The sequence below is a fragment of the Myotis davidii genome, unplaced genomic scaffold, assembly GCF_000327345.1.
Source record: "Myotis davidii unplaced genomic scaffold, ASM32734v1 scaffold199, whole genome shotgun sequence".
NCBI classification, from domain to species: domain Eukaryota; kingdom Metazoa; phylum Chordata; class Mammalia; order Chiroptera; family Vespertilionidae; genus Myotis; species Myotis davidii.
The window spans coordinates 3,005,567-3,015,851 of record NW_006290680.1 but is presented as its reverse complement, the minus strand read 5'-3'; the positions used below and the strand labels follow the sequence as shown (position 1 = coordinate 3,015,851).

Genomic DNA, 10,285 nt, shown 5'->3' with positions numbered 1-10,285 from the left:
ACCATCCTGCATATCAGGTATTTATATTATGATTCATAACAGTCGCAACATTACAGTTATGAAGTAGCAATGAAAATAATTTTATGGTTGGGTTACAACATGAGGAACCGTATTTAAAGGGCCAGAAGGTTGAGAACCACTGGTCTAGTAGAAGCGGGTTGCTTACCTCCCTTCTTGCCTTTCAAAGGTCATCCTTCCCCACTGTATCAGGGGCGAAGCCTCCTCTGTCACCTTTTCCTCACCTTTCCTCTGGCCTCTTGGGCCTCCCATCCTTGCCTCCTGACTCCTGTTAGTCCGCACTGGCCATTGTCCTAATTCGCTCACTTCCCCAAAGCACCAGCGCATGCGGCTGCCCGGTCTCGTGGAGGAGCACGGAGTTGTGGAGGGCTGTCACAGAACAGAACAGGGAACTGTTTCCAGTTCATGGTCAGACAGGCCTTCTGGACCATCCCGACTCAGCAGTCTCCCACCCACCCCACTGCAGCCTTCCTAGCAAGTACTGAAGTGCATGATTACTTACTAGTTTCCTTGTTTGCTGTCTGCCTGGTTAAATCGCGATAGCATGCCTCTTTAGTAAACCACCATATAGCTAGGAGCTAGTACTCTGCCCGATCTATGCTGGGTGCTCAATTAAGTCATTGTCAGATTATTGAATGAACAAATGAGAGCAAATAGATATTTCAGTTTCTATCAATGTATCATCCACTTCCCATCAGAGGGGAAAACATTCTCATTAGCCATCATCTTCTATAGGTTTCTGCTTTCCATGGTGTTTCTTGGACCCTTCTCCTTTTCTCCTCTCTCTCTGTCTACATAAAACACCCCACATTTCTATCACTTTTTAGTACAAAGCAATTTCATATTCAACTCACTTCTCAAACATGGTGCTAGTGAAAGAGGGTCAGCCTTCCTTTGCCCAGCCTGAGACTCACTGGGGTGCCAAAGCCCATCTTCCGGGTTCCCATGCACAGCAGGGAAGGGAGGTGGAGAAAGCTTTGACCTCCCAGGTGTCCTTCCGAGGTGCTGTGACCAGATTCTGTATTGAATCTGTCGACAGGATTCCCACAATCACTGTAGAGGGAATCCCAGGTGTGGGTACATCGCAGGGGCTTTGTCCTCTGCAGCTGATGGAGACGATGGTGATGGTACCTGAGAATGCAGATGCAGGCGGGGGCTCATGGGGGACTGGTTTCTCTAGGTTGAGCAGAACCTGGCTTGGATGTGTGACATGGACCCAGTGGGTGTTTATGGGATGGGATGCAATCTGAACCCCGAGGAGACAAGAAAGGGGCAGTTGGAAGATGGACTGGGGGTGGGGGGTGGGGGCATGAAACCGGGTCTGGGAGACCGTCAGAGGCTGCAGACCTCAGTCTAGGCGTGGCCTCTGCCTCTGTATCCTCCGGCTCACCTGCACTGTCCTTCCTCCTGTTCCCCATCCCTGGATGCTCGCCTCCTTCACAGCCCTGATCAGTGCACCTCCTCCTGGATATTGTGGCTCCTGTTTCTCTGGACAGACCAGCATTTCCAGTGTTACCTGGAGGGGCTTACAACACATAGCATGTGCTCAGAGTAAATTCTTGTCAAAATTGAGTTGATACAGCTTGTTGTAAAATGGTAGATGGCTTAGATTTTAAAGGGGAAAGCTTTAAACACTGTCAACATTGACTGTATTATCTGCCAGGCGCATGCTTATCTAATGCTTCACATATTTGATTTTTACTTTATGAAAATGATATTTCAAAAATCGCTTTTAGAGGGGTGGAGGCGGATGTTGAGAACTTATTCTGTGCCGGTTACTTTTCATATGTTACTCCATTTCATCCTCGTGATATTTCTGTCAGTGGATCTTTCCCTCCGTATCACAGGTGGAGAAACTGAGGTACTGATTAGACAGATGGCTGAAGCCCCTGGCCCGGGCCGACACAGCTTTGCAAAGCTCAGATCGGGCCTGGTTTTGCGGGACTCTGAAGCTGTGCTCTCTGCTGCCTCGCAGCATCTCTCTGTGCTGCAGGAAGCAGCTACCGAGGCATGCCCCGGCATTCATTTCTTCCTGCTTAGAATGAGACGTCGCTGTTTACTTTCTCAGGAAGGAAGATTAAAATCAATGTAGCTAGCCTTATTAACTTTTTAACATAGGGGGGACCTGTAGATGCCAGCGCCTTTCCTGAGAGCACCAAAGCAAATATAAAAATCCAATTTGCTTGCCCTTATTTTTAATCTTCTCCAGAGTTTAAAATTCAAAGGTCTAAATGATGAGACAGGAGTAACGAACCAAGCCCCAGACACGAGGATGTATTTACCCATATCTCTTTTGTTTGCAGGCGGCTGTTCCTTTGATGAGCACTACAGCAACTGTGGTTATAGCGTGGCCCTGGGGACCAATGGATTTACCTGGGAGCAGATTAACACGTGGGAGAAACCAATGTTGGACCCAGCTGTGCCCACAGGTAGGTACCCACTGTGTTTGGCCCAGGTAGGTGAGCCACTGTGTTTGGGCCTGTGATGAGGATGGTATCTTCTATGATGACTCATGGGAAAGAACTTTCTGATGGGTTAAGTTGTCTGAGAGGGCAATACACAACTTGGTTGGTAGTAAGTTCCCCATTCTCAGAGGTATGCAAAACAAGGCTGAGTGAACTCTTAAGGATGTGGTAAGAGTCACATGTTGCCTGGACGTAGGAACCTTTAGGGTTTCTTTTAGCTTTGATATTCTAACCTTTAGCTCCAAGTGGAGCATCACAGTTTTGCTTGGGAGCCTGATAAGAGTGGCATTTCTAGGGAAGAAAGAGCTTCTGAAGAATCTGAGGTCATGTTTTTCCTTTCAGGCCACACAGACACAGCTTATATGTATGAAGGGAAACTTCCACAGTGAAAATATTGCTCATGAAGTTAATGTCCAGAGATCTTGAATATCACATTTATGCTTAACCAACGGGCTGAAACCATAATGTGCACCCTTGATGGAGACCCGCATGAGTCAGGCTTATGAGATGTGTTGGAGGGGAGGTTCACCTGGAAGAGGTGTGCTCGGGGTAGGGTGTGCCTCGGTGAGTTGATATGGTAAGCCTGCAAGAATTACAGCTCCGAGAACATTAAGATCACCTTTCTGTAAAGTGTGATCCCTGCTGCAGTTATCAGGATAGCTGATTGTTGGATAAGGGAGGCCATCTTCCACTCTTCCTCTGTGACCAAGAGCTCTCTCTAACCCCTACACTGTCTTGGCTTTTAAGCAACCCTCTTGGCGCTCTTTCTCAGGCTCCTTGGTCAGCTCACTCTGGCCATTAAAATTGGGGTTCTTCAGGCTTCTTTACATCCTTTGCATGTGTCTTAGGGTTCTCCAGAGAAATAGAACCCATAGGATATACAGGGACAAACATATAAGAGGAGATCTATTACAGGGATTGACTCACACAGTTATGGAGAAAGCCCCCTGAGAGGTCCATGATCTGCACTCTGTAAGCTGGAGAATCAGCAAAGCTGGTGGTGGGAGGGTATGAGCCCTGATCTGAGTCCGAAAGCCTGAGAACCAGAAGCACCAGTGTCCAAGGGAAGAAGAAAGATGTCTCAGCTCAAGCCGAGAAAGAACAAATTCACCCTTCCGCTGCCTTTTGGTTCTGTTGGTGCCCCCAAGGGATTGGCTGATACCCACCCACATTGGGGAGGACTGTCTGCTGTACTGAGTTCACCAGTTCAATGGTAATCACTTCTAGAGACATTCTCACAGGACACCCAGCAATAATGTTGTACCAGCTGTTTGTGTATCCCTTAGCTCAGTCAGGTTGACACGAAATAAACCATCCCACCATGGGTGACCTCCACCATGCCTGTGGCTTCAGTCACATCAGACATCTCTTCTCAGCTCTGCATTTACACAATCCACTGTGCATGCCTTAGCGGATTCTCGGGGGAGGGATCTTCCAGGGTGTCACTTATCTGAGGACAGAGAAGGTGCTCAGATGTGTCTTGGGGAGGTTATGGTCTTTGTGGCCGCATTGACTTTAAGTTTTGCTCCAAAGCAGGAAGCTACTGGATGGCTCAGTATAGTTCCTACTATGGGTGTAAATTGTTTTGATAAGTTTCTTCTGAGTGTAGACATGAGCCCCACGTATAATGAAGATGTGCTGTGCTACAAAACTGAGCCTTTCAGATCTGGTGGGATCTTCACTTTGCATAAGCAGAGTCACCAACAACTACACATGCCCATTAGTACAGTGACCATGGGACAACCTCTCTGCCTGTTGCCCCATTACAGTTTTTACTCTCAAAAGTGTCTTGGCCCTAACCAGTTTGGCTCAGTAGATAGAGTGCCAGCCTGTGGACTGAAGGGTCCCAGGTTCGATTCCAGTCAAAGGCATGTGCCTTGGTTGCGGGCACATCCCCAGTAGGGGGTGTGCAGGAGGCAGCTGATCGATGTTTCTCTCTCATCAATGTTTCTAACTCTCTATTCCTCTCCCTTCCTCTCTGTAAAAAGTCAATAAAATACATCTTTTAAAAAAGTGTCTTGGTTTAAATGCTAGAAATACTCATTCCATTAGGGATCCCAATAGTCCAGAGAACCTGTGCTGAAACATACCACGTCTGCTCTGCTCTGCGTGGCTGTCCTTGATGTTGGCCAATAATTCTAGTTCTTATAGCATGCGTGCGTGCGTGTGTGTGTGTGTGTGTGTGTGTGTGTGTTTACATGCTCCTTCTGCTCTTCGTTAGCCCACCCGAAGCCCCATAGGCTCTTGTAGGCTCTCCAAACTCAACAGCTCCAACACTGAACTCTTGATTCAGCCATTGTCCTTCCTCATCTGCTCACTCTCTAGTTCCTTGTCTCAGGAAAGGCCACTTCGTCCATTCTGGTGCTGATTCGAAGCCTAGGGCTCATACTCCTGTCTTCCCTCTCTTCATCCCCTCTTCCTGCCAGTCACTTGGTTCTGCCATTTGGCCTCCTCAAGTGTGCTTGTATCTCTTCACCTCCGCCACCACTGCCCCGGTGCACACACCATCACCTCTTCCTGGGACACGAAGGTTTTCTAACAGGTTTCTTGGCTTCCTCTTTTATTTAAATCCTCTCTCCATACAAAAGCCAAAGAGATTGTCCTAGAATATGGACCTGTTCATGTTACTTCTTCCCTTTATTGTCCCCACCTCTCTTTGCTTAGAATCTTTCTGAAGCTTCAGATTGTCCTGCAAAAGAACACCAAGCGCTATGGTGGCCTCCAAGTCCTGGGATGACTGGTCCTGCACCATCTTCCATTGTTCCCTGTGCTCACTTCACACTGACTTCTGTCAGTTTCCAGAATGTTCCATGCTCTTTTCTGCCGCAGAAACTCACTTGAGAACAGCACTCTTCACAGAACCTTTTTCTCTCTGTGCTCTTGTCCTTTCCCTTCACACCTCATCTTAGACATCACTTCCTTGTGGTAGTTCTCCCTGGGTGCCTCCACCTGGGTCCGCTCTCTGTACGTTTCCCATCACCCCCGCTCTCTTTCTCAGTAACACCCACCACTGAGGATGCTATTGGTTCAGTGTATGTTTTACCCCCAGATGAGAAGTTCCACGTGAATAAGGACCATGACAATCTTGTCTGCAGCTTTATCTCTAGTGCTTAATACAGCGCATCATACATAGTATGTACGAAATAACATTTTTGTTAGGTGGATGCCTATAGATGGGCAAAGAGTCTCTATCACATAGTTTTAAATGAAGGATTGCATGATAAACATTATTAAATACCGTTAGCCTTCTGTGAACTGACCACACATTTTTAGTCTTTGCTGCCATCCTTCCATTTTACAGATCAGAAAATCAAGGCTCTGAGAAGCCCGGTGACACTGCTGCCTTTGTCACCGTGTGCCAGTGCCTCTCCCCAAAGGGACAACTCTGGCTTCTGATCTTAATTTTCTCATCCCCTCATTATGGCAGACTGCATTTCATAAATATTGGATTGTGCTAATACAATCTTTGGAGCTTGTCTAAGTAGAGGCATTTGATAACGATCACTGAAATTGTTCTGTCGTGATGTGCCTGTGGATTTCAGCGGCGCCCCATGCTTCTTAGGCAGAGAGGCATGAAAGTGAATTTGGATTAGACGAAATTGTTTGTTCTTCCCATGGGCACAGGCTGAAGTCTTACTTTTTCTTCTGTAAAGCCAGTAGTTTCATCTCTTTGGAAATCGAGCTTGAGTCTATGTATTCAGATGGTCCATCACCTTTCACTGAACTGCTTCTGTGTGACAAGCTCCGTGTTAGACCTTGGGTAAATCAGACCGTGTCATTTTGGGCATTTATCCCTCTGGTGGCTTCCTTGGTCACATAGGATGAAATCTGAACTGCTGGCTGTGGCCTGCATGGTCCTATATGATCCAGTGTTTTCTCTGAGCCCCATTTCTTCTCTCTCAAAATGCTGCACACACACTGGCCATTTTGGTTCCTTGGACACGTGTCAGATTCTCTCTTGCTCAGGACCTTTGCATATTCTGTTGGAATTCCTCTCTCTCTCTCTCTCTCTCTCTCTCTCTCTCTCTCTCTCGGTTAATCCTCACCTGAGGATATTTTTCTCCATTGCTTTTTTTAGAGAGAGTGGAGAGGAGGGAGGAAGGGAGGGAGGGAGAGAGAGAGAGAGAGGGAGAGAGAGAGAGAGAGACATCGATAGGAGAGAGACACATCAATTGGTTGCCTTCTACATGCATCTGACCTGGACCAGGGATCGAACCTGTAGCCCAGATACGTGCCCTTGACTAGGAATCAAACCCAGGATCATTTGGTGCACGGGCTGATGCTCTACCCACTGAGTGACATGGGCTAGGGCTCCACTCTTATCTTGGCTGATTTTTTCAGGTCTCAGCTCAAATGACTCCTTCTCAGGGGGACTGCCCCTCATTGGTCTATCTAAAGAAGGACTCCCTCGTTCTCACGCATTGCATTCTGTTCTTTGCTATCAAAGTCCTCATCACAGACACACTTACTCCATACTCTGCCTCAGCCGAGTGCCGCAGTTTCCTCATCTTCACCATGGGAACCAGTGTGAGAGTTAAATGGGATGATGCCTGTGTGGGTGAGAAGTGTCCACACATGTTGGGGCTTAATCAGTGCTGGCTCCCCTTAATTCTCCTCTGGTTCTTACTGTCTAAGTCTGTTTTAGAACCTTGCCCCCTCCTGCAAGCTCACCTGCCACCCATGCTGTTTTACCCAAGTGAGCCTTCCAGCGGGAGGTCTGCCATGGACCCCCGAGGGACCTGAGAGATCTTTCCATCCCCAGGATTCACGCTGCCCCGAGGGCTGGAGCACCTCCTGCATCTCGGCTCTGTTGGTTCAGCGTTACCCACACCCGTGTCACATTCTTCTCCTTGTCCCGCTCTGTGGGAAAAGTCTGGGCTAGCCTGCCAGGCTTCAGGCCTGGTTCTCCCCCGACCTCATCGTAACTGGGGCTTCCACAGAGGAGTGGGGTTATTACAGCCACAGACCCTCTCTCCAGGTCTCTATCTTTCCACGGAGCTGAGCGGCTACCACCGGTTTCTCGCTCTGCCTTCCCCTCTCTTGGCATGGTTTCCACATGACCTTCCTGAGGTGCAGCCCAGGGCCCTGCAGGAGATGCATGTGCTGAAAGTGTCGTTTTAAAGAGGTCTGGAGTCCGAGATAATGAGGCTTGGGGGGTTTCCTTCTATTTCCTTCGAATGCTTGTAGGACATTATTTGAAGTGTTGGAATGAATTTGGATTGAATCTCAGGCTGAAAACCAGGTGCACAGGAAATACTGCATTTGCATCACCTTGAATCTGACCCTGAACCTCCACGGAGTTAGATATCTATTTCGTCATTATGCCCCCCTCCTCTGGGGGTCTACAAATGTCCTGGGGACTGGAGGAGGTCACTGTAGTTTCCTCTGAGAGTCACTGTTGCATTTCCTGTGGGTCCTGTGGATCCCGTGGGTCTTGTAATTCTTCTGCCTCTTTCCCAGGCTTGGAGCCTTGTCCCCGGTCCAGCCAGCCCAGGTGCATCGCCCAGCAGCCCTCTGGCGCCAAGAGGTATGGGGCCATCAGGTCCATCTCTTCCCCTTCCCAGTGTGGCAATTCCACAGTTCAGGGATACTGTCTCCTCTTGGGAGACCTGGAGGAAGAATATTATCCACATGCCAAACATGGAATCATGGAAACTAGCCCAGGAGTTGATGTTGGGAAAACGCCTTGTGAATTCCAAAACCCTTAAACCCCAAGTCAGGAACAGGTGGTCCCGAGCACACTGCATTATATTTGGCACACAGGATGGAGACCTTCTAGCCTGCCCCCGCCCCCTGCCTCAGGCCTTCACCACACTAATGTCTGTGTTCGTGGATGATGCATATATGCATATAAATTCTTTGGTTAATCTCTTCCCACCCAGGCCCACCTTATTCTTAAACCTTAAATGCATGCCGAGTTTGTACATGTAGGTTAACTTTCTCCAGCCCCATCTCAGTTTCCTCAAATTATCACTATTAACAGACTGATGTGTATTGATAAGAGAGGAGAGAGCGAGAGAGAGAAGAAAAAGGAGAAGGAGGAGGAGGGGGGAGGGAGAAAAAGAGAGAACATATGTATGTGATAATAGTACCAATCATAGTAAGGAAGCGATATTTATGTGGTGCTAATTGTGTAGCATGTGCTCTCCTAAGCACTTTACATACATTAACTTGTTTAATCCTTACAACAGCACTCTAATGTTGAGATAATTATCTGTATTTTGCAAATTGGGAACTGGAGGCACAGGAAGCTTGAATGACTCGCCCATGGTCATAGTTCGCATATGTGGACCAGGATTTGCCTGCATGAAGTCTGGGCCCAGAGCCTGTGCTCTCGGCCACCTGTCTAGTGCCTCCTAAGAATTCAGACGAATAGGATCCTAGCCCCCAGACTTGTGTCACTGTGTTCAGATCTGGTTCCCCCTTCCCAGGCCACATGGCGCTCCACTGGATGGATGCAGCACGGTTTATCTAACTAGCACCCGACAAATGGCAACGGGAGAAGAAACGATGACAATCAAACCATACCCCATATGCCCAAATAAAAGGCCAGATTTTTGTCTCCAAACAGCTCTTGGAAATGTTCTTACAGAACATCTCATATAATGAGATGGTCTCTTGTATACTTTGAACTACAGAGTTCATTGAGGAAACTCCATTAGCCGGCAGTGACCCCAATCAATGCTAGTTTTGGGATGTTTACGACGATCACAGAATTGATGGGGGAGAGGGGGAAGAAATTGAAGACAAGTTTAGTATTAGTGCAGAGGATATGATCAAATGGTGACGAGTAGTACAGATGGCTTGGAAAAGCAACAGAGGATCTTTGTGGTCAGATCAGAGCACACATCTGTCAGGTGAATGGGAAACCGTGTTTGTTCTGATCCTCACGCAGATGCTTGACTGAATGTTCAGTTTCCTGTGACATCAAAACTGGGTTCAAAAAGTATTAGAACTGAACAGTGTGACTGGAAATGAAGGTGATGTGGACTAAGAAAGCGCTTCCTGTGACAGACCTGTTACCAGCGGTGTGGGTGAAGGATTTGAATAAAATTCTCTATGATATATGGGAATGGACACTAAACCACTATTTTTTAAAATTCTTTATTGTTTAAAGTATTACATATAGTATTACATATGTCTCCTTTTTACCCCAGTGCCCCCCCTCAACCCTCCCAGTACATGCCCTCACCCCCTAGTGTCTGTGTCCATGGGTTATGCTTATATATATATATGCATGCATACACGTCCTTTGGTTGATCTCTTACCTCCCAACCCCACCCTCCCCTGCCTTCCCTCTGAGATTTGATGGTCTGTTCAATGCTTCTCTGTCTCTGGATTTTATTCATAAGTTTATGTTGTTCATTATATTCCACAAATGAGAGTGAGATCATGTGAAAGATCATTTATCTTTCTCCGACTGGCTCATTTCACTTAGCATAATGCTCTCCAGGTCCATCCATGCTGTTATGAATGGTAAGCGTTCTTTCTTTTTTGCAGCAGCATAGTATTCCATTGTGTAGATATACTACAGCTTTTTAATCCACTCATCTGCTGATGGGCACTTAGGTTGTTTCCAAATCATGGCTATTGTAAATTTAGGGGTGCATATATCCATTTTTTTAAAATTTATTTCTTTATTGATTTCAGAGAGGAAGGGAAAGGGAGAGAACGATCGAAACATCAACAATGAGAGAGAATCATTGACCCACTGTCTCCTGCATGCACCCTGCTGGGGATTGAGCCCACAACCAGGCATGCGTGCTGTCCAGGAATCGAACCATGACCTCCTGGACCATGGG

At 47.3% G+C, this 10,285-nt stretch overlaps 1 protein-coding gene across 1 annotated transcript in view; it reads left to right on the top strand.

Annotated features, from left to right (window-relative positions):
* Window positions 1-2,347: 2,347 nt before the first annotated feature.
* PTPRT (protein tyrosine phosphatase, receptor type T) overlaps window positions 2,348-10,285 on the top strand; it is a 720,009-nt gene continuing 712,071 nt past the window's right edge. Inside the window, exon 1 of the mRNA XM_015563947.1 lies at window positions 2,348-2,447. Within this exon, the coding sequence (XP_015419433.1) occupies window positions 2,423-2,447 (25 nt within the window). The 5' untranslated portion in view covers window positions 2,348-2,422. The remainder of the gene's footprint in view (window positions 2,448-10,285) is intronic.